We start from the raw sequence: 27,160 nt of genomic DNA, 5'->3' as shown, positions 1-27,160 counted from the left end.
TTTTATGGTTACTTATAGGTGTGCCAGGTTAAATGTGTTCTTTTTTCTTTTCTTCGCTCTCATCAAGTTCAACCCATCCAAGTAAACCCAGCAGACCTAACCCACACCTACCAATCTATACACTCACATACATACACTATATATACAACCACTAGTACTAACTGTAGATATTAGTATCACAATAGCCTTGGATATTCTGATTGATCAAGAACTCATCCAGGCCCCTCTTATAGGCATTAACAGAATCTGCCATTACCCAATCACTAGGAAGGGCATTCCCCAACCCCCTCACTGCCCTCACCGTGAAAAACCACCTACGCTGCTTCAAATGGAAGCTCCGTTCCTCTAATCTAAAGGGGTGACCTCTGGTGCGCTGATTGTTTTTATGGGAAAAAAGAACATCCCCCAACTGCCTATAATCCCCTCTAATGTACTTGTACAGAGTAATCATGTCCCCCCGCAAGCGCCTCTTTTCCAGAGAAAACAACCCCAACCCTGACAGTCTCACCTCATAGTTTAACCCTTCCATCCCCTTTACCAGTTTAGTTGCACGTCTCTGCACTCTCTCCAGCTCATTAATATCCTTCTTAAGGACTGGAGCCCAAAACTGCACTGCATACTCAAGGTGAGGCCTTACCAGGGACCTATAAAGGGGCAAAATTATGTTTCATCCCTTGAGTCAATGCCCTTTTTTATACAAGACAGCACTTTATTTGCTTTAGTAGCCACAGAATGACACTGCCTGGAATTGGACAACTTGTTATCTACAAAACCCCTAGATCCTTCTCCATTAAGGATCCCCCCAACACACTACCATTCAGTAGATAGTTTGCGTTTATATTATTTCTACCAAAGTGCATAACTTTGCACTTATCAACATTGAACCTCATTTCCCAGTTTGCTGCCCAGTTATCTAATTTTGTCAAATCGCTCTGCAAAGCGGCACATCCTGCATGGAACTTATAGTTTTGCACAATTTTGTGTCATCAGCAAAAATAGAAACAGTACTGTCTATGCCCTCCTCCAGGTCATTAATAAACAAGTTAAAAAGCAAAGGACCAAGGACTGACCCCTGCGGTACTCCACTAACCACACTGGCCCAATTAGAAAATGTTCCATTTCCCCCACTCTGTGTAATCTATCCTTCAGCCAGTTCTCTATCCAATTACAAATATTATGTTCTAGGCCAATATTCCTTAATTTGATCATTAACCTTCTGTGAGGTACTGTATCAAACGCTTTAGCAAAGTCCAAGTAGATGACATCAACTGCCATTCCAGCATCGAGGTTCCTGCTCACCTCCTCATAAAAGGCAACTAAATTAGTCTGGCAAGATCTGTTACGCATAAAACCATGCTGGCACAAACTAATAGTATTGTGAACTGCAATGTAATCAACTATCCTATCCCTTATTACCCCTTCCAGAAGCTTTCCTACTACTGATGTCAGACTAACAGGCCTATAGTTTTCAGGCTGAGAACGGGATCCCTTTTTAAATAACGGCACCACATTAGCAATCCGCCAATCTCTCGGCACCATGCCAAACCTCAACGAATCCTGAAAAATTAAGTGAAGAGGTTTGGCAATCACAGCGCTCAGCTCATTTAATACCCTGGGATGAATCCCATCCGGCCCTGGACCTTTGTTTACCTTTACATGTTCAAGTCTCTTTTGAATTTCCTCCCGAGTGACCCATGCGCCAGTAGCTAAATTACTAGAACTGGGCATATTACAAGGGAAGCCTTCATTATCTGGCTCCTCAGATGTATAGACAGATGAAAAATAAGAGTTCAAAATTTCAGCTTTTTCCCCGTTCTCATCAACCAACGTACCCCCCCGTGATAATAAAGTTCCCACCCCTTCTTGCTTCATTTTTTTACTATTCACATAATTAAAAAATAATTTTGGATTCTTTTTACTCCTAGCTGCAATATCCCTTTCCATCTCTATTTTAGCTTGCCTGATAGCTTTTTTGCTGCTTTATTTGCTTCCTTGTACCTGATGAAAGCCCCCGCTGCCCCAGCTAACTTGAATGCCCTAAAAGCACGTTTTTTCTTACCAACCTCGACACTAACTCTTTTATTCAGCCATAAAGGTTTTGCTTTGCGATGCCTCTCCTTGCTTACTAGGGGGATATACTGCTGTGTATACCTGCAAAGCAATGTTTTAAAGATGTTCCATTTTCCTTCTGTGTCTAACCCCATGAAAAGCCTTTCCCAGTTGACACATTGCAGAGATGCCCTTATACTGGCAAAGTCTGCACGTCTAAAATTGAGCGTTTTAGTTACTCTCTTTGATACATGAAACCAGTACATACAGAAAAAAAGAGAGAATAACAAATTTAAACCCACCTCATGGGCCTCTGTTTATGGGCCGACTTACTTTCGTGTTCCCCTCGGACAGACACTGGGCATTGCTGGCATTGCTGGGGCGGCAGGCGTTTGGGCACAGAGAGCTAAGCTGAGGCAGAAAGCAGGGCCAGCCGCCATGTATGTATGTATGTATGTATGTATGTATAACTTTATTTATAAAGTGCCACAAGGGTACGCAGTGCTGTACAATCTTACAGAATACACAAAAACACACAGGGAGGGCAAGTGTTATAATAAATACAATAAATAAGTATAAATACACAGGGAGTAAGTGCCATGTGGTATGAGACACAGTAGGATGGAGTTCCCTGCCCCGTAGAGCTTACAGTCTAACAGTGAGCCTTTTCCTCTCTCAGATCATCATGTTATCTTTTTTTCTGTTGATAAGGTCCCATTTTCACAAAAAAAACCTTTTGCATGCCGATACAAAGAGGAATATGGCTGAAGGGTATGTACGAGGCAGAAGCAAATGCCTTGGCTTTGGGACACAGGCTGACACGGGTGTGACGTCTCTGCATAGTTGAGTAGAAAGACAACTGAATGGGTTGAGTGTGCTGCAAGCGCTTCATTAGCGCAGTGGTGAGACTTTTGCCTTTCCCCATGAGGACCGGGGTTCAATACCTGCCCTGTACAAATCCCTTGCAACCAGGTTGATAAGGTCCCATTTCCACTACCTCAGCTCACAAGCAAAAATAAGCCTTACTAACCATGGAGCTGAAAGTACCTGTGAGCAGTGTGTCTTCTCTCTGCCTGGATATCACCCCCGGGCACAATGAGTCAGTCACCCATAATCCTCCCTGTTGTGCTACTGCTGCTGCCTGTGTTGGTTCTGTGTTCTCCAGAATGCCCATGGCTTGACAATAAGGGAGAGTTTCAGGTTCAAAAAATACTAACTGTCCTTGATCATATGGAGCCCACGGAAGAGATTCCGAATGATTGCTTTCTACCCCTGCCTCCTATTGACTTTACCCACAACATGTCTCTGGGAGCTGCGGCCGCCATAGTGGATAAAGTTTCCAGGGAAACTATCAGATTGTACAGTAAAAAGTGTCACCAACTGGGACACACACAGAAGGATTGTTCCGAGCTGCTTCACCTTCTGCATCAGCTAAGCCAATGGGTGGCTCCGTGCTTGACAGACACAGGGGAATATAAGGAGGTCACAGAGCAAGTAACTAAACAATTCAGACAGACGGCACAAAATCCGGGTAACACTGCCTGTGCCCGGCATAACATTTGGGCGGCTACCACTCATTATTACCAGCAAGTTGCTCGTCTCACATCCCTGATGATCAAACAGCGTCTCATGAACTGAATCTGCGCCTCCAATCTTGTTGGCTATTGCACAAGTGAAAAGAAAAACGTCACCATAATTCCCGGGCAAGAGCGCTGGCTTGCTTGTCCCTCCATGTGCCGGTTGGATGGCGAGCACCCTGGCAAGTCTCTCCTGTGCATCTTTTAATGCTTGCGCCCTGCGTTGCTGCCAGCCTTCTTGCATTGGATCCTAATTTCCATAGCCAAGCTGGGTCTGTTCTGCTGATGGTGGGGAGCCAAACTCAGTCACCCATACTCCACCCCATCGTGTTGCTGCTGCTGCCTGGGCCCATCACCGCCTCTCTACAAAGGGCAAAATCTGCCCAGAAGGGAGACTTTCTGCTCAACCAAATGTTGACTACCTTTCATCATCTGGAACCCAAGAAAGCGCTCCTATGCTTCCTCCCACTGACACTTCCTGCAACATATAACAGATGGAAGCTGTACCCATGGCGGCAAAAACAGTCTTCGGGAGACTGCCAGACTGTCACCTGTGTGTAGAAGTAGAAAGTGACAACTTGTGCCCAAGTTTTTCCTTTTCTTATTTGTATTCAATAAAGATGGTTGTAAAAGATGCTTTTATTGTCTCTCCTGTTACATAGTTACATAGTTACATAGGGTTGAAAAAAGACCAGTGTCCATCAAGTTCAACCCATCCAAGTAAACCCAGCACACCTAACCCACACCTACCAATCTATACACTCACATACATAAACTATATATACAACCACTAGTACTAACTGTAGATATTAGTATCACAATAGCCTTGGATATTCTGATTGTTCAAGAGCCCATCCAGGCCCCTCTTAAAGGCATTAACAGAGTCTGCCATTACCCCATCTCTAGGAAGGGCATTCCCCAACCCCCTCACTGCCCTCACCGTGAGGAACCCCCTACGCTGCTTCAAATGGAAGCTCCTTTCCTCTAATGTAAAGGGGGGGCCTCTGGTGCGTTGATTGTTTTTATGGGAAAAAAGAACATCCCCCAACTGCCTATAATCCCCTCTAATGTACTTGTACAGAGTAATCATGTCCCCTCGCAAGCGCCTCTTTTCCAGAGAAAACAACCCCAACCTCGACAGTCTCACCTCATAGTTTAAAGCAGTGCTGTCCAACTGGCGGCCCGCGGGCCGCATGCGGCCTGCAACCCCCCCTCTGTGTGGCCCCCCACCTGTCTGGCTGCTTTGATGGCTTACCCTTGTATAAGCTTTAAATGGTATCAGTACTGAGATTAACTGCCCCCCCTGCATGGTTCTCACCTCAGATTCAGGCTGTAATCCCCCTGTATTGTTTAAATATGTAATCCCCTGTACTGTTCACACCTTTTAATCTCTGCATTGTTTACCCCTCTGCAGTGTTCACACCTCAGGCTCAGGCTGTAATCACCCATATTGTTCAACTGTTCACACCTCAGGCCTGTGTGTAGGCAGCATAGGGTAGGCAGAGTATGGCACATAGGCAGCATGGGGCAGGGAGGGTATGGCACAAACAGGCAGCATAGGACAGGGAGGGTATTGAACACACAGGCAGGGTAGGGCAGAGTATGGCACACACAGGCAGCATATGGCAGACACAGGCATCATGGGGCAGTCAGAGTATGGCACACACAGGGAGCGTAGGGCAGGCAGAGTGCCACCCTATGCTGCCTGTGGGAGGGGAACCTGGCAGGGGTTTGTTCTGGGAGTTTGTTAGCAGTTGGAAATAGCCAGTAAATGCTCCCTAAGGTGTGTAATTATGTACTGATAAAATTGGTGTGGTTTGAAGTGGGTGTGGTTTAAAAGGGGGAGTGGCTTCCATTAGCGGCCCTCCACCATGTATGCGCGAGAAATTCCGGCCCTCAGCACCGCAGAAGTTGGACAGCGCTGGTTTAAAGGAACAGTAACACCAAAAAATGAAAGTGTATAAAAGTAACTAAAATATAATGTGCTGCTGCCCTGCGCTGGTAAAAGTTGTGTGTTTACTTCAGAAAGTCTACTATAATTTATATAAATAAGCTGCTATGTAGCCATGGAGGCAGCCATTCAAAGGAGAAAAGGCACAGGCACATAGCAGATAACAGATAAAACACTATTGTATTCTACAGAATTATGGGCCGACTTACTTTCGTGTTCCCCTCGGACAGACACTGGGCATTGCTGGCATTGCTGGGGCGGCAGGCGTTTGGGCACAGAGAGCTAAGCTGAGGCAGAAAGCAGGGCCAGCCGCCATGTATGTATGTATGTATGTATGTATAACTTTATTTATAAAGCGCCACAAGGGTACGCAGCGCTGTACAATCTTACAGAATACACAAAAACACACAGGGAGGGCAAGTGTTATAATAAATACAATAAATAAGTATAAATACACAGGGAGTAAGTGCCATGTGGTATGAGACACAGTAGGATGGAGTTCCCTGCCCCGTAGAGCTTACAGTCTAACAGTGAGCCTTTTCCTCTCTCAGATCATCATCTTATCTTTTTTTCTGTTGATAAGGTCCCATTTTCACAAGAAAAACCCTTTTGCATGCCGATACAAAGAGGAATATGGCTGAAGGGTATGTACGAGGCAGAAGCAAATGCCTTGGCTTTGGGACACAGGCTGATACGGGTGTGACGTCTCTGCATAGTTGAGTAGAAAGACAACTGACTGGCCTGTGGGTGTGGCGACTGCTTTATTAGCACAGTGGTGAAGCTTTTGCCTTTGCCCATGAGGACCGGGGTTCAAGACTTGTCCTGGAGTGATGAGCGAACCTGTCGCGTTTCACCATAAAATTCGTGAAACGGCAATAAAATTCGCAAAATGCTTTTTTTACGCGACCAATTTGATGCGCGGCAAAAAAAAATTCCATTTGACTCATTTGCTTGCGGCAAATTTTTACAGAAGTTTCGCAAAACAATTCGCCAATGGCGGAATGTGGAAATTGGCTGCGAATGCCTGGTTAAAAAATTAGCTCATCACTACTGTCCCGTACAAATCCCTTGCGACTAGATAAGGTCCCATTTCCACGAAAAAAACTTCTTTCATGCCGATACAAAGAGGAATATGGCTGAAGGATATGTACGAGGCAGAAGCAAATGCCTTGGCTTTGGGACACAGGCTGACACGGGTTTGACGTCTCTGCATAGTTGAGTAGAAAGACAACTGAATGGGTTGAGTGTGCTGCAAGCGCTTCATTAGCGCAGCGGTGAGACTTTTGCCTTTCCCCATGAGGACCGGGGTTCAATACCTGCCCTGTACAAATCCCTTATTACCAGGTTGATAAGGTCCCATTTCCACTACCTCAGCTCACAAGCAAAAATAAGCCTTACTAACCATGGAGCTGAAAGTACCTGTGAGCAGTGTGTCTTCTCTCTGCCTGGATATCACCCCCGGGCACAATGAGTCAGTCACCCATAATCCTCCCTGTTGTGCTACTGCTGCTGCCTGTGTTGGTTCTGTGTTCTCCAGAATGCCCATGGCTTGACAATAAGGGAGAGTTTCAGGTTCAAAAAATACTAACTGTCCTTGATCATATGGAGCCCACGGAAGAGATTCCGGATGATTGCTTTCTACCCCTGCCTCCTATTGACTTTACCCACAACATGTCTCTGGGGGCTGCGGCCGCCATAGTGGATAAAGTTGCCAGGGAAACTATCAGATTGTACAGTAAAAAGTGTCACCAACTGGGACACACACAGAAGGATTGTTCTGAGCTGCTTCACCTTCTGCATCAGCTAAGCCAATGGGTGGCTCCGTGCCTGACAGACACAGGGGAATATAAGGAGGTCACAGAGCAAGTAACTAAACAATTCAGACAGATGGCACGAAATCCGGGTAACGCTGCCTGTGCCCGGCATAACATTTGGGCGGCTACCACTCATTATTACCAGCAAGTTGCTCGTCTCACATCCCTGATGGTCAAACAGCATCTCATGAACTGAATCTGCGCCTCCAATCTTGTTGGCTATTGCACAAGGGAAAAGAAAAACGTCACCATAATTCCCGGGCAAGAGCGCTGGCTTGCTTGTGCCGGTTGGATGGCGAGCACCCTGGCAAGTCTCTCCTGTGCATCTTTTAATGCTTGCGCCCTGCGTTGCTGCCAGCCTTCTCGCTTTTGATCCTAATTTCCATAGCCAAGCTGGGTCTGTTCTGCTGATGGTGGGGAGCCAAACTCAGTCACCCATACTCCACCCCATCGTGTTGCTGCTGCTTCCTGGGCCCATCACCGCCTCTCCACAAAGCTCAAAATCTGCCCAGAAGGGAGACTTTCTGCTCAACCAAATGTTGACTACCTTTCATCATCTGGAACCCAAGAAAGCGCTCCTATGCTTCCTCCCACTGACACTTCCTGCAACATATCACAGATGGAAGCTGTACCCATGGCGGCAAAAAGAGTCTTTGGGAGACCATCGGCTTCTGCGCAGAAAACTGCCAGACACACGGACAGCCACAGGAGCTGTGTGATCTTCTAGGGGCTCAGCAGACCTATCCTCTACTGTTGGTGTGAACCGTCACCTGTGTGTAGAAGTAGAAAGTGACAACTTGTGCCCATGTTTTTCTTTTTCTTTTTTGTATTCAATAAAGATGGTTGTAAAAGATGCTTTTATTGTCTCTCCTGTCCTTTGTCTTTGATACATGAAACCAGTACGTACAGAAAAAAAAGAGAGAATAACAATTTAAACTCACCTTATGGGCCTCTGTTTATGGGCTGACTTACTTTTGCGTTCCCCTCGGACAGACACTGGGCATTGCTGGCATTGCTGGGGCGGCAGGCGTTTGGGCACAGAGAGCTAAGCTCAGGCAGAAAGCAAGTGATGGCTGAAGGATATGTACGAGGCAGAAGCAAATGCCTTGGCTTTGGGACACAGGCTAACACGGGTGTGACGTCTCTGCATACTTGAGCAGAAAGGCAACTGATTGGCCTGAGGGTGCGGCAACCGCTTCATTAGCAGAGCAGTGAAATTTTTGCCTTTCCCCATGAGGACCGGGGTTCAGGACCTGCCCCGTACAAATCCCTTGCGACCAGATTGATAAGGTCCCATTTCCACTAAAAAAACCCTTTTGCATGCCGATACAAAGAGGAATATGGCTGAAGGATATGTACGAGACAGAAGCGAATGCCTTGGCTTTGGGACACAGGCTGACACGGGTGTGACGTCTCTGCATAATTGAGCAGAAAGACAACTGACTGGCCTGAGGGAGCAGCAACTGCTTGTTAGCACAGCGGTGAAACTTTTGCCTTTCCCCATGAGGACCAGGGTTCAATACCTGCCCCGTACAAATCCCTTGCGACCAGATTGATAAGGTCTCGTTTCTACTACCTCAGCTCACGTAAAAAAATAAGCCTTACTAACCATGGAGCTGAAAGTACCTGTGAGCAGCGCGTCTTCTCTCTGCCTGGATATCACCCCCGGGCACAATGAGCCAAACTCCGTCACCCAAACTCCTCCCTGTTGTGCTACCATCTCGCGGCAGTTCCCCAGAATGCCCATGGCTTGACAATAAGGGAGAGTTTCTGGTTCATAAAATCCTAACTGTCCTTGATTGTATGGAGCCAACGGAAGAGATTCCGGATGATTGCTTTCTAACCCTGCCTCCTATTGACTTTACCCACAACATGTCTCTGGGAGCTGCAGCCGCCATAGTGGATAAAGTTGCCAGGAAAACTATCAGATTGTACAGCAAAAAGTGTCACCAACTGGGACACACACAGAAGGATTGTTCCGAGCTGCTTCATCTTCTGCATCAGCTAAGACAATGGGTGGCTCCGTGCCTGACAGACACAGAGGAATATAAGGAGGTCACGGAACCAATACTTGAACAACTCAGACAACAAAGACAGACGGCACCAAATCCGGGTAACACTGCCTGTGCCCGGCATAGCATTTGGGCGGCTACCACTCATTATTACCGGCAAGTTGCCCGTCTCACATCCCTGATGGTCAAACAGCATCTCATGAACTGAATCTGCGCCTCCAATCTTGTTGGCTATTGCACAAGTGAAAAGAAAAAACATCTTTTTGCCAGTGTGTGAAATTTTATAAGTTTAAAGTTTTTGTTAATGTTCAATAATAATAATAATAATAATAATTTTCTTTTTTTATTAAATAAAAGCACTATGTACAGTAGTTTTTTGCTGATGGGAAACCAAAATGCAAAGGAAAAGCATCACCATTTATTTACAATTGACAATAAAGAAGTGAAGGCATTTCCAGACTATACAGATAGCTAAGAAATCTGCTCCGAAAGAAGGGTAATGTTGCCTGTGTTCGCTACTTCGCTAGCAGTATCAGTTGAAGTTTAGATGACGGGGAACATAAATCATCTTTATTAGTTTCAAAGTTTAGTTCTGAAGCTACAGACCATATAAGCTTTGGATCAGGGCGGCCAACACTCTGCTCTCTCTGCTTTTATTCGGCAGCCTCTGGGAAATCCCCTCAGAGAGAGACAAAAATAAAAAAATAGAAAGCTTTGGCACACAAATTAGAGATTTGTATGAGGAAGGGAATGTGTCAGAGTTATGGGGACAGGCTGAACAGTGTGTGGCGTCTGTGCCTTGTTCAGCATAAATAGCCCAGAACTAGGGGCAGCGGCAGCCGGCACAGCACCGCGGGAGCAGTTTTGCTTTTCCCCATGATAATAAATTGTCACATCTCAGTCTTGTTTCATTTATTTAAAATCATGCGTTGATCACTCAAAGACAGAAACCAAGAAGTGACAACCGGAATGAGCAATGGCCAAACTATTTATACCGCCCCCCCGCAAACCACAAGTTTAGATGAAGCGGAAGTTCACATTCAGACAATATGTGAGGAAAAAAATATAAATCATCTTTATTATTTTCAATGTTTAGTTCTGAAGCTACAGACCATATAAGCTTTGGATCAGGGCGGCCAACACTCTGCTCTCTCTGCTTTTATTCGGCAGCCTCTGGGAAATCCGCTAAGAGAGAGACAAAAATAAAAAAACAGAAAGCTTTGGCACACAAATTAGAATCTGACTAAACCAGTTTCTCAGTAATAGTTGCTGTACAAGGGGCCTCCTCTGCTTGTTTCACTGAACCCACTTTAGTTTCTCAGCGCTAAAACGTTTCCTCGTGAATGCGCTTCCCGGAGATGGTACAAACTAAACAAAAATGCCCAAAATGAAAGAATAAACAATGAAGTACTAAATCCAGTGCAGGTTTCTAAGGGAGCTCCTGTATTGCTTGCCAACTTGCAGCCATAGTGGGTACAGCGCTAATGGAGATGTGACGGTTAGTGATGAGCGAATCGGTCTCATTTCGCTTTGCCGAAAAATTTGCGAAACTTTGAATAAATGAGTGAAACAGCGAAAAAGCTGAGTTAGTTTAGGGGGCCCCTTGGGGGTAACAGAGAGGATTAACAACGGGTTGCTCATCTCTTATCAACATGTAAAAAAATATTTTGTGAATGAAACCTCCTGAGTGATGGGCTGCTTCAGTAGTGAATAAAGGAAGGACAACAACGGGATTCTTGGGTTACTGCCTGGCGCCTCAACCCAAAGGCGCCTCACTAACTCCCTGATTGATCCATGTGCCGAAGCCTTTTCATTTGGCCAAACTGTATCAATTCCAAATCCTTTTTAAAGGGCTTCCCCAAAGCTTGTAATAGCCAAGCTCCTGTCTGTTCTACAGATCCTGCCGAAGCCTCCTACTGCCTGTACCCGTCTGCCTTGCAAACATAGAGTAAAACCAATGCAGATCTAATATCACTCAGTTCCACTCACTGAACCCAGTGCCAGTTTGTGAGCTGCCGCTTGTTACAGGGTTGAATGCTGATTTCTAGAGGGGTAAAGCACTGAGAGAAAAGCCTGTGCTATGGGGAGAGGGGCTGCGCCCTTACGGCTCCAGTCTGTACCAAAGGCATGGGAGGCGTTTGTATGGGAAGGCAAAGGGGAATACGGCTGAGAGATTTGTATGAGGAAGGGAATGTGTCAGCACCGCGGGAGCAGCGACTATTAAATGAGCAATTGCCAAACTTTTATACACCCCCCTATACCTCAATATTACACGATGTTCACATTCAGACAATACTCTGACTTTATTATTTTAAATGTTTAGTTTATAATCTTCAGACCATCTCAGCTTTGGATCAGGGCGGCCAACACTCTCTCTGCTTCTCTCTCAGAGTCAAACTGTAAATGCAACTGCTTTGCCTTCTGTTTATATATATCAGGGTACAAAAGGCATTCCTTGGGAGCCCGATATATGGGAAATCACAAAAAAGAAGAAACCACAAATAAAAATGTAAGAAAGAAAAGAAAAAATAAAATAAAATAGAGAACAAGAGAAAAAAGGAAATAATACAATAAACAAGGAGAGGAAAGGGGATCATAGCGCAGTAACAACCAGGGCTTCATTTAATCAGTATAAAAATACAAAGTGCCGTAGTGCATTTAATACAAAGTGCCGTAGTGTATTTAATACAAAGTGCCGTAGTGTATTTAATACAAAGTGCCGTAGTGCATTTAACACAAAGTGCCGTAGTGCGTTTAACACAAAGTGCCGTAATGCATTTAACAAAAAGTGCCGTAGTGCATTTAATACAAAGTGCCTTTGTGCGTTTAATACAAAGTGCCTTTGTGCGTTTAATACAAAGTGCCTTTGTGCGTTTAATACAAAGTGCCTTTGTGCGTTTAATACAAAGTGCCTTTGTGCGTTTAATACAAAGTGCCGTAGTGCGTTTAATACAAAGTGCCGTAGTGCATTTAACACAAAGTGCCGTAGTGCATTTAACACAAAGTGCCGTAGTGCGTTTAACACAAAGTGCCGTAGTGCGTTTAACACAAAGTGCCGTAGTGCGTTTAACACAAAGTGCCGTAGTGCGTTTAACACAAAGTGCCGTAGTGCGTTTAACACAAAGTGCCGTAGTGCGTTTAACACAAAGTGCCGTAGTGCATTTAACACAAAGTGCCGTAGTGCATTTAATACAAAGTGCCTTTGTGCGTTTAATACAAAGTGCCTTTGTGCGTTTAATACAAAGTGCCTTTGTGCATTTAATACAAAGTGCCTTTGTGCATTTAATACAAAGTGCCGTAGTGCATTTAATACAAAGTGCCGTAGTGCATTTAATACAAAGTGCCGTAGTGCATTTAATACAAAGTGCCGTAGTGCATTTAATACAAAGTGCCGTAGTGCATTTAATACAAAGTGCTATAGTGCATTTAATACAAAGTGCCATTAGTGCATTTAATACAAAGTGCTATAGTGCATTTAATACAAAGTGCTATAGTGCATTTAATACAAAGTGCCATTAGTGCATTTAATACAAAGTGCCGTAGTGCATTTAATACAAAGTGCCGTAGTGCATTTAATACAAAGTGCCGTAGTGCATTTAATACAAAGTGCCGTAGTGCATTTAATACAAAGTGCCGTAGTGCATTTAATACAAAGTGCCGTAGTGCATTTAATACAAAGTGCCGTAGTGCATTTAATACAAAGTGCCGTAGTGCATTTAATACAAAGTGCCATTAGTGCATTTAATACAAAGTGCCGTAGTGCATTTAATACAAAGTGCTATAGTGCATTTAATACAAAGTGCCATTAGTGCATTTAATACAAAGTGCCATTAGTGCATTTAATACAAAGTGCCATTAGTGCATTTAATACAAAGTGTATTTAGTGCTCCCTTTGTGCAATACAGTGTTTGCTCCCCGTGCCGCGCCGGATACATGTAAGTACCTGAAGGCACGGTTGTTGCTCACTGGGAGCGTAGGAGTCGCCTGCTCTGTCAGTCTGAAGAACATATCAGGGATCTTCCCTCTCAGAGTCAAACTGTAAATGCAACTGCTTTTATTCTGTTTATATATATCAGGGGACAATAGACACACTTGAGAAGATTTGAGTAAAAAGGTGGGAGGGAAATGCTTAGCCAATGGAAAGAAACTTGGGGAGCATGCTCAATTCAGTTTCCCTCAGACCTTTGGAGTGGCAACATCTCTTCCTGAGAGTGAGTGTTAGAGTGCCGTGTGTTACAATTTGCCCTTTATTCCGAGTGACAGTGACTGGGGCAGAGCACAGTATTACAGCCCAGTCATTACAAACCTCTTCCCCCCATTCCCCCTTACAGGGCTGAATACTGATCCCAGTGGTTGTTTCTGCCCCTCACACAGCGCAGATGTAACAACTTGTACAATGAGTTTACCCGGAACAGTCATAACAATCGCCGCTGCTCACACACCAGTTTCTCTCTGGTTATTCCGCCAGTTGGAATGACAGTAACTCTGGGCACAAATACGTCTCTGTACGATACAAACAACGCTTACACTTTTCCTTTTGTGGCTTTACATGCCTGAAGGCACACTTGTTGTTGTTGGTGACATCTGTAAAGAGTTTCAGATTCTCCCTCCTTCATGTATTTCAGTGAGACAGGCGCCCCCTGTGGCTGCAAAGTGCAGTTGAACAGAAATGTGTCTCATTCAGTAGAACCGGTTTCCCTTCAGTGAATCTGCAGATGGAATGACAGTCATTGTGGGAACAAACCCTTCTGTGTATGGGACGGGCGGCACTCAGGCTCTGCCTTTTGCTCCTGTTTTCATTATGGGTTTCAGTGTATGCTTATTGCTTATCTGTTACAGTGTGCAGTGATACACGGCCGGGCAAAGCGCAGTTTCTATACCTGTAACTACTATTGTACACTCCCCCCCAATCTAATCCAATATTCAGATAGAATAACATATAATATGTGATCACATGATCATAATCTCTATCTTGGTCAGGTTGTTTGACATGTGTTGTTTTTAAAGTACTCAGATCTGATTTTTTTCACAATTGGATTTGTGGGCAGTGAAAAGAAATGCAGCGTGTCCGAGCTCCGATATAAAGGCGCCATACACGTAACAATAACGATCTTTCCTACGATGGTTCGTACCCTCCGCTGACGTTCAGGGCTGAATGGTCGGATATGGGGGTAGGAACAATAGGGATTCTACCTCTACCTGACGGTTCAGCCCTAAACGCAGATTTTGCTTGTTCGCCTTCAATGGCACCCAATCAAAATCCTTTGTCCCGTCCGATCAACAAGACAACCAATATCTGATGCTTTTGTGATAACGGTCGTCTCATCGATCCACCATACCGAATATCGTACGAAGCCTCGTTTGGTCGTTGGCAAAAGTCTGTGGCCCCGCCCATGGGGTGGAGCTTTTGCCTATAAAACTGGACATGCGCTCATAGCCAGGTAAAATTATAACATTTGCATTTGCAATAACTGCCGTACCGACTGTGACCAATCAAAATACAGACGGAACCAACTGCCTGTAAACAAATTATTCACGGCACCAATGGCACCAGGAGAGATAAACTGCCTAGCGCCGCTCGCCGTGGCCACGACTATTCTCTACTTGCTCGTACGGCCATCGAGCGCTAGTTCCCCAGAATGCCGTTGGCCTGATAAAAGAGGAGAGTTTATTGACAATGAAATACTCAAAGTCTTTGATAACCTGCAGCCAAAGGAACAGCATCAGGATGATTGTCTTTTTGAAATTCCCGATAGTGACTTTATCCACAACAGGTCTCGGGGGGAAGCGGCAGCCATAGTATTCGCAGTCTATAAAGAAACCCTGAGCTTTTATAAGAAGAAGGTTCCTAGGAAGCTGCTGAAGCTTCTGCTACGGAGAAGCCGTAGTGCATTTAATACAAAGTGCCGTAGTGCATTTAATACAAAGTGCCGTAGTGCATTTAATACAAAGTGCCATAGTGCATTTAATACAAAGTGCCGTAGTGCATTTAATACAAAGTGCCGTAGTGCATTTAATACAAAGTGCCGTAGTGCGTTTAATACAAAGTGCCGTAGTGCGTTTAATACAAAGTGCCGTAGTGCGTTTATCACAAAGTGCTGTAGTGCATTTAACACAAAGTGCAGTTGAACAGAAATGTGTCTCATTCAGTAGAACCGGTTTCCCTTCAGTGAATCTGCAGATGGAATGACAGTCATTGTGGGAACAAACCCTTCTGTGTATGGGACGGGCGGCACTCAGGCTCTGCCTTTTACTCCTGTTTTCATTATGGGTTTCAGTGTATGCTTATTGCTTATCTGTTACAGTGTGCAGTGATACACGGCCGGGCAAAGCGCAGTTTCTATACCTGTAACTACTATTGTACACTCCCCCCCAATCTAATCCAATATTCAGATAGAATAACATATAATACGTGATCACATGATCATAATCTCTATCTTGGTCAGGTTGTTTGACATTCGTTGATATTAAAGTACTCAGATCTGATTTTTTTCCACGATTGGATTTGTGGGCATTGTAAAGAAATGCAGCGTGTCCGAGCTCCGGTATAAAGGCGCCATACACATAACAATAACGATCTTTCCTACGATGGTTCGTACCCTCCGCTGACGTTCAGGGCTGAATGGTCGGATTTGGGGGTAGGAACAATAGGGATTCTACCTCTACCTGACGGTTCAGCCCTAAACGCAGATTTTGCTCGTTCGCCTTCAATGGCACCCAATCAAAATCCTTTGTCCCGTCCGATCAACAAGACGACCAATATCTGATGCTTTTGAGATAACGGTTGTCTCATCGATCCACCATACCGAATATCGTACAAAGCCTCATTTGGTCGTTGGCAAAAGTCGGTGGCCCCGCCCATGGGGTGGAGCTTTTGCCTATAAAACTGGACATGCACTCATAGCCAATTAAAATTATAACTTTTGCATTTGCAATAACTGCCGTACCGACTGTGACCAATCAAAATACAGACGGAACAAACTGCCTGTAAACGAATCATCCGCGGTACCAATGGCACCAGGAGAGATAAACTGCCTAGCGCCGCTCGCCGTGGCCACGACCATTCTCTACTTGCTCGTACGGCCATCGAGCGCTAGTTCCCCAGAATGCCGTTGGCCTGACAGAAGCGAGTTTATTGACAATGAAATACTCAAAGCCTTTGATAACCTGCAGCCAAAGGAACAGCATCAGGATGATTGTCTTTTTGAAATTCCCGATAGTGGCTTTATCCACAACAGGTCTCGGGGGGAAGCGGCAGCCATAGTATTCACAGTGTACAATGAAACCCTGAGCTTTTATAAGAAGAAGGGGCCTAGGAAGCTGCTGAAGCTTCTGCTACGGAGACTAAAGCAGCTGGGTCGGTGTGTTACAGGCACTGCGCAATATAAGGCTGTTACAGACGCCATTTGTAAGGAATACAGAGAACTAAGGCAGAAAGCCCGGGAGTGGGGTAACACTACGTGTGCCCGGAGTATCTTTTGGGCTTTGGGGAATAAATTACAGCAGGCCGTTCAGCTCTCTTCTCTTATGAGGAAAATGTATCTCATGAGTAAAACCTCTTAGCGTTCCTATGTCTATTAATTAATAAATAAACCAAATGAAACTCTCACTGTTCATCAGCTGCATTTATTGATTTCACAGTTATTGTTAGGGAGGCACCAAATCCAGGATTCAGTTTGGGGTTCGGCCAAGATTCAGCCTTTTTTAGCAGGATTAGGATTCGGGCGAAACAAATACGAATCCGTAAATCATGTGACTTTTCAGATTGGGATTCGGTTGGGTATTCGGCGCATCCCTAGTTATTGTACACTGGTTACAAGTATTTAAAGGCTCTGTTGGTTGAAGTTGAACCAATGAAGTTGCTTTGTCCATTCTGTCAGCCCAAAGAACATATCAGGGATCTCCCTCTTCTCTCTAAGAGTCACGCTGTGAATTCAGCTGCTTCTTACTCTATTTATATATATCAGGGAACAATAGGCATTCCTCAGGAGCCTATCAGATTTGAGTGAATGGGTGGGAAGGAAATGCTTAGCCAATGGGAAGTGACTCGGTGAGCATGCCCAATTCAGTTTCCCTCAGAACTTTGTAGGGGTAACATCTCTTTCAGAGAGAGAGTGTGGGTGTTAGAGTGCCGCGTGTGACAGCGACTGCCCTTCGTTCAGAGTGACGGTGATTGGACAGAGCACATTTCTGACTGCCCAGTCATTACAAACCTAGTTTTTGGGGCTGTAACTCCTTTTAGAATGAGTTTATACAGAACAGTCATAACAATCGCCGCTGCTCACACACCAGTTTCTCTCTGGTTATTCCGCCAGTTGGAATGACAGTAACTCTGGGCACAAATACTTCTCTGTACGATACAAACAGCGCTTACACTTTTCCCCTTGTGCTTCTGTGTAAGAGTTAAACTGTGTGTTTAGGCAGAAATGCTCAGTTGTTACACGTATGGATCTGAACGCACGGTTATTGCTCGCTGGTTGCACCTACATGCTTATAGGCACGATACAGGTTTTTTTGCACTAAAAAAAATGGAATTTGAATTATGTTTCTAAAACTCAAGTGTCTGGTATTTATTAAGTGTGAAAAATCTGAAAACATGAATGTAAAAATTCTCCATCTGAAAGCTTGTGAGTTTCTGTAGAAGTCAATGGGAGGCGTTTGTATGGGAAGGCAAAGGGGAATACGGCTGAGAGATTTGTATGAGGAAGGGAATGTGTCAGAGTTATGGGGACGGGCTGAACAGTGTGTGGCGTCTGTGCCTTGTTCAGCATAAATAGCCCAGAACTAGGGGCAGCGGCAGCCGGCACAGCACCGCGGGAGCAGCGACTATTAAATGAGCAATTGCCAAACTTTTATTCACCCCCCTATACCTCAATATTACACGATGTTCACATTCAGATTATAGTCTGACTTTATTATTTTAAATGTTTAGTTTATAATCTTCAGACCATCTCAGCTTTGGATCAGGGCGGCCAACACTCTCTCTGCTTCTCTCTCAGAGTCAAACTGTAAATGCAACTGCTTTGCCTTCTGTTTATATATATCAGGGTACAAAAGGCATTCCTTGGGAGCCCGATATATGGGAAATCACAAAAGAAGAAGAAACCACAAATAAAAAAGTAAGAAAGAAAAGAAAAAAAAAAATAAAATAGAGAACAAGAGAAAAAAGGAAATAATAATACAATAAACAAGGAGAGGAAAGGGGATCATAGCGCAGTAACAACCAGGGCTTCGTTTAATCAGTATAAAAATACAAAGTGCTGTAGTGCGTTTAACACAAAGTGCCATAGTGCATTTAAGACAAAGTGCCGTTAGTCCATTTAATACAAAGTTCTATAGTGCATTTAATACAAAGTGTCGTTAGTGTATTTAATACAAAGTGCCGTTAGTGCATTTAATACAAAGTGCTATAGTGCATTTAATACAACGTGTCGTTAGTGCATTTAATACAAAGTGCTATAGTGTATTTAATACAAAGTGCCGTAGTGCATTTAATACAACGTGCCGTTAGTGCATTTAATACAAAGTGCCGTTAGTGCATTTAATACAACGTGTCGTTAGTGCATTTAATACAAAGTTCTATAGTGTATTTAATACAAAGTGCCGTTAGTGCATTTAATACAAAGTGCTATAGTGCATTTAATACAACGTGTCGTTATTGCATTTAATACAACGTGTCGTTATTGCATTTAATACAACGTGTCGTTATTGCATTTAATACAACGTGTCGTTAGTGCATTTAATACAAAGTTCTATAGTGTATTTAATACAAAGTGCCGTTAGTGCATTTAATACAAAGTGCTATAGTGCATTTAATACAACGTGTCGTTATTGCATTTAATACAACGTGTCGTTAGTGTATTTAATACAAAGTGCCGTAGTGCGTTTAATACAAAGTGCCGTAGTGCATTTAATACAAAGTGCCGTAGTGGATTTAATACAAAGTGCTTTAGTGCATTTAATAGAAAGTGATGTAGTGCGTTTAATACAAAGTGCCATAATGCATTTAATACAAAGTGCCGTAGTGCATTTAATACAAAGTGCCATAGTGCATTTAATACAAAGTGCCATAGTGCGTTTAATACAAAGTGCCGTAGTGCATTTAATACAAAGTGCCTTAGTGCATTTAATACAAAGTGCCTTAGTGCATTTAATACAAAGTGCCATAGTGCATTTAATACAAAGTGCCGTAGTGCATTTAATACAAAGTGCCTTAGTGCATTTAATACAAAGTGCCTTAGTGCATTTAATACAAAGTGCCATAGTGCGTTTAATACAAAGTGCCGTAGTGCGTTTAATACAAAGTGCCGTAGTGCGTTTATCACAAAGTGCCGTAGTGCGTTTAACAGAAAAGAGCTGTAGTGCATTTAATACAAAGTGCAGTTGAACAGAAATGTGTCTCATTCAGTAGAACCGGTTTCCCTTCAGTGAATCTGCACATGGAATGACAGTCATTGTGGGAACAAACCCTTCTGTGTATGGGACGGGCGGCACTCAGGCTCTGCCTTTTACTCCTGTTTTCATTATGGGTTTCAGTGTATGCTTATTGCTTATCTGTTACAGTGTGCAGTGATACACGGCCGGGCAAAGCGCAGTTTCTATACCTGTAACTACTATTGTACACTCCCCCCCAATCTAATCCAATATTCAGATAGAATAACATATAATATGTGATTACATGATCATAATCTCTATCTTGGTCAGGTTTTTCAGACATGCCTTGTTTTTAAAGTACTCAGATCTAATTTGAAAAGAAATGCAGCGTGTCCGAGCTCCGGTATAAAGGCGCCATACACGTAACAATTACGGTCTTTCCTGCGATCGTTCGTACCCTCCGCTGATGTTCAGGGCTGAATGGTTGGATATGGGGGTAGGAACAATAGGGATTCTACCTCTACCTGACGTTTCAGCCCTAAACGCAGATTTTGCTCGGGTGCCTTCAACGGAACCCAATCAAAATCCTTTGTCCCGTCTGATCAACAAGACAACCAATATCCGATGCTTTTGCGATAACGGTTGTCTCATCGATCCACCATACCGAATATCGTACAAAGCCTCATTTGGTCGTTGGCAAAAGTCGGTGGCCCCGCCCATGGGGTGGAGCTTTTGCCTATAAAACTGGACATGCACTCATAGCCAATTAAAATCATAACTTTTGCATTTGCAATAACTGCCGTACCGACTGTGACCAATCAAAATACAGACGGAACAAACTGCCTGTAAACGAATCATCCGCGGTACCAATGGCACCAGGAGAGATAAACTGCCTAGCGCCGCTCGCCGTGGCAACGACTATTCTCTACTTGCTCGTACGGCCATTGAGCGCTACTTCCCCAGAATGCCGTTGGCCTGACAGAAGCGAGTTTATTGACAATGAAATACTCAAAGCCTTTGATAACCTGCAGCCAAAGGAACAGCATCAGGATGATTGTCTTTTTGAAATTCCTGATAGTGACTTTATCCACAACAGGTCTCGGGGGGAAGCGGCAGCCATAGTATTCGCAGTCTACAATGAAACCCTGAGCTTTTATAAGAAGAAGGGGCCTAGGAAGCTGCTGAAGCTTCTGCTACGGAGACTAAAGCAGCTGGGTCGGTGTGTTACAGGCACTGCGCAATATACGGCTGTTACAGACGCCATTTGTAAGGAATACAGAGAACTAAGGCAGAAAGCCCGGGAGTGGGGTAACACTACGTGTGCCCGGAGTATCTTTTGGGCTTTGGGGAATAAATTACAGCAGGCCGTTCAGCTCTCTTCTCTTATGAGAAAAATGTATCTGATGAGTAAAACCTCTTAGCGTTCCTATGTCTATTAATTAATAAATAAATCAAATGAAACTCTCACTGTTCATCAGCTGCATTTATTGATTTCACAGTTATTGTTAGGGAGGCACCAAATCCAGGATTCAGTTTGGGGTTCGGCCAAGATTCGGCCTTTTTTAGCAGGATTCGGATTGGGGCGAAACAAATACGAATCCGTAAATCATGTGACTTTTCAGATTGGGATTCGGTTGGGTATTCGGCGCGTCCCTAGTTATTGTACACTGGTTACAAGTATTTAAAGGCTCTGTTGGTTGAAGTTGAACCAATGAAGTTGCTTTGTCCATTCTGTCAGCCCAAAGAACATATCAGGGATCTCCCTCTTCTCTCTAAGAGTCACGCTGTGAATTCAGCTGCTTCTTACTCTATTTATATATATATCAGGGAACAATAGGCATTCCTCAGGAGCCTATCAGATTTGAGTGAATGGGTGGGAAGGAAATGCTTAGCCAATGGGAAGTGACTCGGTGAGCATGCCCAATTCAGTTTCCCTCAGAACTTTGTAGGGGTAACATTTCTTTCAGAGAGAGAGTGTGGGTGTTAGAGTGCCGCGTGTGACAGCGACTGCCCTTTGTTCAGAGTAACTGTGATTGGACAGAGCACATTTCTGATTACAAACCTAGTTTTTGGGGCTGTAACTCCTTTTAGAATGAGTTTATACAGAACAGTCATAACAATCGCCGCTGCTCACACACCAGTTCCTCTCTGGTTATTCCGCCAGTTGGAATGACAGTAACTCTGGGCACAAATACTTCTCTGTACGATACAAACAGCGCTTACACTTTTCCCCTTGTGCTTCTGTGTAAGAGTTAAACTGTGTGTTTAGGCAGAAATGCTCAGTTGTTACACGTATGGATCTGAACGCACGGTTATTGCTCGCTGGTTGCACCTACATGCTTATAGGCACGATACAGGTTTTTTTGCACTAAAAAAACTGGAATTTGAATTATGTTTCTAAAACTCAAATGTCTGGTATTTATTAAGTGTGAAAAACCTGAAAACACGAATGGAAAAATTCACCATCTGAAAGCCTGTGAGTTTCTGTAGAAGTCAATGGGAGGCGTTTGTATGGGAAGGCAAAGGGGAATACGGCTGAGAGATTTGTATGAGGAAGGGAATGTGTCAGAGTTATGGGGACGGGCTGAACAGTGTGTGGCGTCTGTGCCTTGTTCAGCATAAATAGCCCAGAACTAGGGGCAGCGGCAGCCGGCACAGCACCGCGGGAGCAGCGACTATTAAATGAGCAATTGCCAAACTTTTTATACCCCCCCCCCAAACCACAAGTTTAGATGAAGCGGAAGTTCACATTCAGACAATATGTGCGGAAAAAAACTCCATAAATCATCTTTATTATTTTCAATGTTTAGTTCTGAAGCTACAGACCATATAAGCTTTGGATCAGGGCGGCCAACACTCTGCTCTCTCTGCTTTTATTCGGCAGCCTCTGGGAAATCCCTTCAGAGAGAGACAAAAACAGAAAGCTTTGGCACACAAATTAGAATCTGACTAAACCAGTTTCTCAGTAATAGTTGCTGTACAAGGGGCCTCCTCTGCTTGTTTCACTGAACCCACTTTAGTTTCTCAGCGCTAAAACGTTGCCTCGTGGATGCGCTTCCCGGAGATGGTACAAACTAAACAAAAATGCCCAAAATGAAAGAATAAACAATGAAGTACTAAATCCAGTGCAGGTTTCTAAGGGAGCTCCTGTATTGCTTGCCAACTTGCAGCCATAGTGGGTACAGCGCTAATGGAGATGTGACGGTTAGTGATGAGCGAATCGGTTCCATTTTGCTTTGCCGAACAATTTGCGAAACTTTGCAAAAATGAGTGAAATAGCGAAAAAGCTGAGTTAGTTTATGGCGTCTCTTGGAAGTAACAGAGAGAATTAATAATGGTTTGCTCATATCTTATCAACATGTAAAAAACCATTTCGTTAATAAAACCTCCTGAGTGATGTATTGGGCTGCTTCTATAGTGAATAAAGGAAGGACAACAACACTGTGATTCTTGGGTTACTGCCTGGCGCCTCACTAGCTTCCTAGTGGATCCATGCGCTGAAGCCTTTTCATTTGGCCAAACTGTATCACTTCCAAATCAAACTGTAAATGCAACTGCTTTGCTTTCTATGTATATATGTATGTATGTATGTATGTATGTATATATGTATGTATGTATGTATGTATGTATGTATGTATGTATGTATGTATATATGTATGTATATATGTATGTATGTATGTATGTATGTATATATGTATGTATGTATGTATGTATGTATGTATGTATATATGTATATGTATGTATGTATGTATGTATGTATGTATATATGTATATATGTATGTATGTATGTATGTATGTATGTATGTATATATGTATGTATGTATGTATGTATGTATGTATGTATGTATGTATATATGTATGTATGTATGTATGTATGTATGTATAACTTTATTTATAAAGCGCCACAAGGGTACGCAGCGCTGTACAGTCTTACAATATACAGGTATGGGATCCCTTATCTGGAAACCCATTATCCAGAAAGCTCCGAATTACGGAAAGCTCATCTCCCATAGACTCCATTTTAATCTAAAATTTCAGAATTTTAAAACTTTTTCCTTTTTTTCTGTAGTAATAAAACAGTACCTTGTAATTGATCCCAACTAAGATATAAATAAGCCTTACTGGATGCAAAACAATACTATTGGGTTTAATTAATGTTTTATTGATTTTTTAGTAGACTTAAGGTATGGAGATCCAAATTACAGAAAGACCCCTTATCCGGAATACCCTTGGTCCCAAGCATTCTGGATAATGGATCCTATACCTGTACATAATTACACACAGGGAGGACAAGTGTTATGATAAATACAATAAATAAATATAAATACATAGGGAGGAAGTGCCATGTGGTATGAGACACAGTAGGAAGGAGGTCCCTGCCCCATAGAGCTTACAATCTAAGTGATATATATATCAGGGCACAAAAGGCATTCCTTGGGAGCCCAATATATGTGAAATCAAAAAAAAAAAATAATCCACAAATGAAAAAGAAAGAAAGAAAAGAAAAAAAATAAGAGAACAAGAGAAAAAAGTAAAAAAACTGAAAAAATAAATAAATAATACAATAAACAAAAAGAGAAAAGGGGATTATAGCGCAGTAACAACCTGGGCTTCATTTAATTAGTTTAAAAAAACAAAGTGCCGTAGTGTATTTAATACAAAGTGCCGTAGTGTATTTAATACAAAGTGCCGTAGTGCATTTAATACAAAGTGCCGTAGTGCATTTAATACAAAGTGCCGTAGTGCATTTAATACAAAGTGCCATTAGTGCATTTAATACAAAGTGCCGTAGTGCATTTAATACAAAGTGCCGTAGTGCATTTAATACAAAGTGCCGTAGTGCATTTAATACAAAGTGCCATTAGTGCATTTAATACAAAGTGCTATAGTGCGTTTAATACAAAGTGCCAGAGTGCGTTTAATACAAAGTGCCATAGTGCATTTAATACAAAGTGCCATTAGTGCATTTAATACAAAGTGCTATAGTGCGTTTAATACAAAGTGCCAGAGTGCGTTTAATACAAAGTGCCAGAGTGCATTTAATACAAAGTGCCGTAGTGCATTTAATACAAAGTGCCGTAGTGCATTTAATACAAAGTGCCATTAGTGCATTTAATACAAAGTGCTATAGTGCGTTTAATACAAAGTGCCAGAGTGCGTTTAATACAAAGTGCCAGAGTGCATTTAATACAAAGTGCCGTAGTGTATTTAATACAAAGTGCCGTAGTGCATTTAATACAAAGTGCCGTAGTGCATTTAATACAAAGTGCCGTAGTGCATTTAATACAAAGTGCCGTAGTGCATTTAATACAAAGTGCCGTAGTGCATTTAATACAAAGTGCCGTAGTGCATTTAATACAAAGTGCCGTAGTGCATTTAATACAAAGTGCCATAGTGCTCTCTGTGCAATACAGGGTTAGGCATTTGCCCCAACACTTTCAGATAACAGCCAATAAACAAGTACTACACCTGCCCTATAAAACCATGTTAAAAACATGTTGCACTAAATAAAAGCAATAACAAGGTGCTTTCCCATGGCGCGGCGCTCCTCTCCTGCTCCGACTCACAGCAAACATTGAATCTTTTTGCCATATAGAAAACCACAACTTGTTGAACAATAGGCTTTTTTTTTAGAAGATTTTATTAAATTGGTGGGAGGGAAATGCTTAGCCAATGGGAAGTAACTTGGGGAGCATGCTCAATTCAGTTTCCCTCAGACCTTTGGAGTGGCAACATCTCTTCCTGAGAGAGAGTGTGGGTGTTAGAGTGCCGTGTGTGACAATTTGCCCTTTATTCCGAGTGACAGTGACTGGGGCTGAGCACATTATTACAGCCCAGTCATTAGAAACCTATTCCCCCCATTCAGCGCAGATGTAACAACTTGTGCAATGAGTTTACCCAGAACAGTCATAACAATGGCCGCTGCTCACACACCAGTTTCTCTCTGGTTATTCCGCCAGTTGGAATGACAGTAACTCTGGGCACAAATACTTCTCTGTACGATAAAAAACAACGCTTACACTTTTCCTTTCGTGGCTTTACATGCCAGAAGGCACACTTGTTGTTGTTGGTGACATCTGTAAAGAGTTTCAGATTCTCCCTCCTCCATGTATTTCAGTGAGACAGGCGCCCCCTGTGGCTGCAAAGTGCAGTTGAACAGAAATGTGTCTCATTCAGTAGAACCGGTTTCCCTTCAGTGAATCTGCAGATGGAATGACAGTCATTGTGGGAACAAACCCTTCTGTGTATGGGACGGGCGGCACTCAGGCTCTGCCTTTTACTCCTGTTTTCATTATGGGTTTCAGTGTATGCTTATTGCTTATCTGTTACAGTGTGCAGTGATACACGGCCGGGCAAAGCGCAGTTTCTATACCTGTAACTACTATTGCACACTCCCCCCCAATCTAATCCAATATTCAGATAGAATAACATATAATACGTGATCACATGATCATAATCTCTATCTTGGTCAGGTTGTTTGACAGGCGTTGTTTTTAAAGTACTCAGATCTGATTTTTTTCACAATTGGATTTGTGGACATTGAAAAGAAATGCAGCGTGTCCGAGCTCCGGTATAAAGGCGCCATACACGTAACAATTACGATCTTTCCCACGATCTTTACTACGATCGTTCGTACCCTCCGCTGATGTTCAGGGCTGAATGGTCGGATATGGGGGTAGGAACAATAGGGATTCTACCTCTACCTGACGGTTCAGCCCTAAACGAAGATTTTGCTTGTTCGCCTTCAATGGAACCAAATCAAAATCCTTTGTCCCGTCCGATCAACAAGATGACCAATATTTTCGATAACGGTCGTCTCATCGATCCACCATACCGAATATCGTACGAAGCCTCGTTTGGTCATTGGCAAAAGTCGGTGGCCCCACCCATGGGGCGGAGCTTTTGCCTATAAAACTGGACATGCACTCATAGCCAGGCAAAATAATAATATTTGCATTTGCAATAACTGCCGTACCGACTGTGACCAATCAAAATACAGACGGAACAAACTGCCTGTAAACGAATCATCCGCGGTACCAATGGCACCAGGAGAGATGAACTGCCTAGCGCTGCTCGCTATGGCCACGACTATTCTCTACTTGCTCGTACAGCCATCGAGCGCTAGTTCCCCAGAATGCCGTTGGCCTGATAGAAGCGAGTTTATTGACAATGAAATACTCAAGTTAGAGTGCCGTGTGTGACAGCGACTGCCCTTTGTTCAGAGTAACTGTGATTGGACAGAGCACATTTCTGATTACAAACCTAGTTTTTGGGCTGTAACTCCTTTTAGAATGAGTTTATACAGAACAGTCATAACAATCGCCGCTGCTCACACACCAGTTTCTCTCTGGTTATTCCGCCAGTTGGAATGACAGTAACTCT

General features: G+C 43.3%; 3 protein-coding genes across 3 annotated transcripts; all 3 read left to right on the top strand.

Moving 5' to 3' along the window:
- The first annotated feature begins 3,089 nt into the window (after nt 1-3,089).
- Nucleotides 3,090-4,258, top strand: LOC116409513. The gene has a single exon (XM_031898173.1). It carries the CDS (start codon nt 3,145-3,147, stop codon nt 3,685-3,687), a length of 543 nt encoding a protein of 180 aa, XP_031754033.1. The 5' UTR covers nt 3,090-3,144; the 3' UTR covers nt 3,688-4,258.
- A 2,773-nt stretch (nt 4,259-7,031) lies between these two features.
- Nucleotides 7,032-7,587, top strand: LOC116409512. Its single transcript, XM_031898172.1, has one exon. It carries the CDS (start codon nt 7,045-7,047, stop codon nt 7,585-7,587), a length of 543 nt encoding a protein of 180 aa, XP_031754032.1. The 5' UTR covers nt 7,032-7,044.
- A 1,478-nt stretch (nt 7,588-9,065) lies between these two features.
- Nucleotides 9,066-9,611, top strand: LOC116409511. The gene has a single exon (XM_031898171.1). The coding sequence runs from the start codon at nt 9,066-9,068 to the stop codon at nt 9,609-9,611; it is 546 nt and encodes a 181-aa protein (XP_031754031.1).
- The last annotated feature ends 17,549 nt before the right edge of the window (nt 9,612-27,160 follow it).

Source organism: Xenopus tropicalis, chromosome 3, assembly GCF_000004195.4.
Source record: "Xenopus tropicalis strain Nigerian chromosome 3, UCB_Xtro_10.0, whole genome shotgun sequence".
In the NCBI taxonomy this organism is placed as follows: domain Eukaryota; kingdom Metazoa; phylum Chordata; class Amphibia; order Anura; family Pipidae; genus Xenopus; species Xenopus tropicalis.
The sequence above is the reverse complement of the archived record's forward strand: the minus strand, read 5'-3'. Positions and strand labels throughout refer to the sequence as shown.

Coding starts and splice junctions, on each gene's coding strand:
- LOC116409513 (XM_031898173.1), top strand. CDS start 3,145: ATGAGTCAGTCACCCATAATCCTCCCTGTTGTGCTACTGCTGCTGCCT.
- LOC116409512 (XM_031898172.1), top strand. CDS start 7,045: ATGAGTCAGTCACCCATAATCCTCCCTGTTGTGCTACTGCTGCTGCCT.
- LOC116409511 (XM_031898171.1), top strand. CDS start 9,066: ATGAGCCAAACTCCGTCACCCAAACTCCTCCCTGTTGTGCTACCATCT.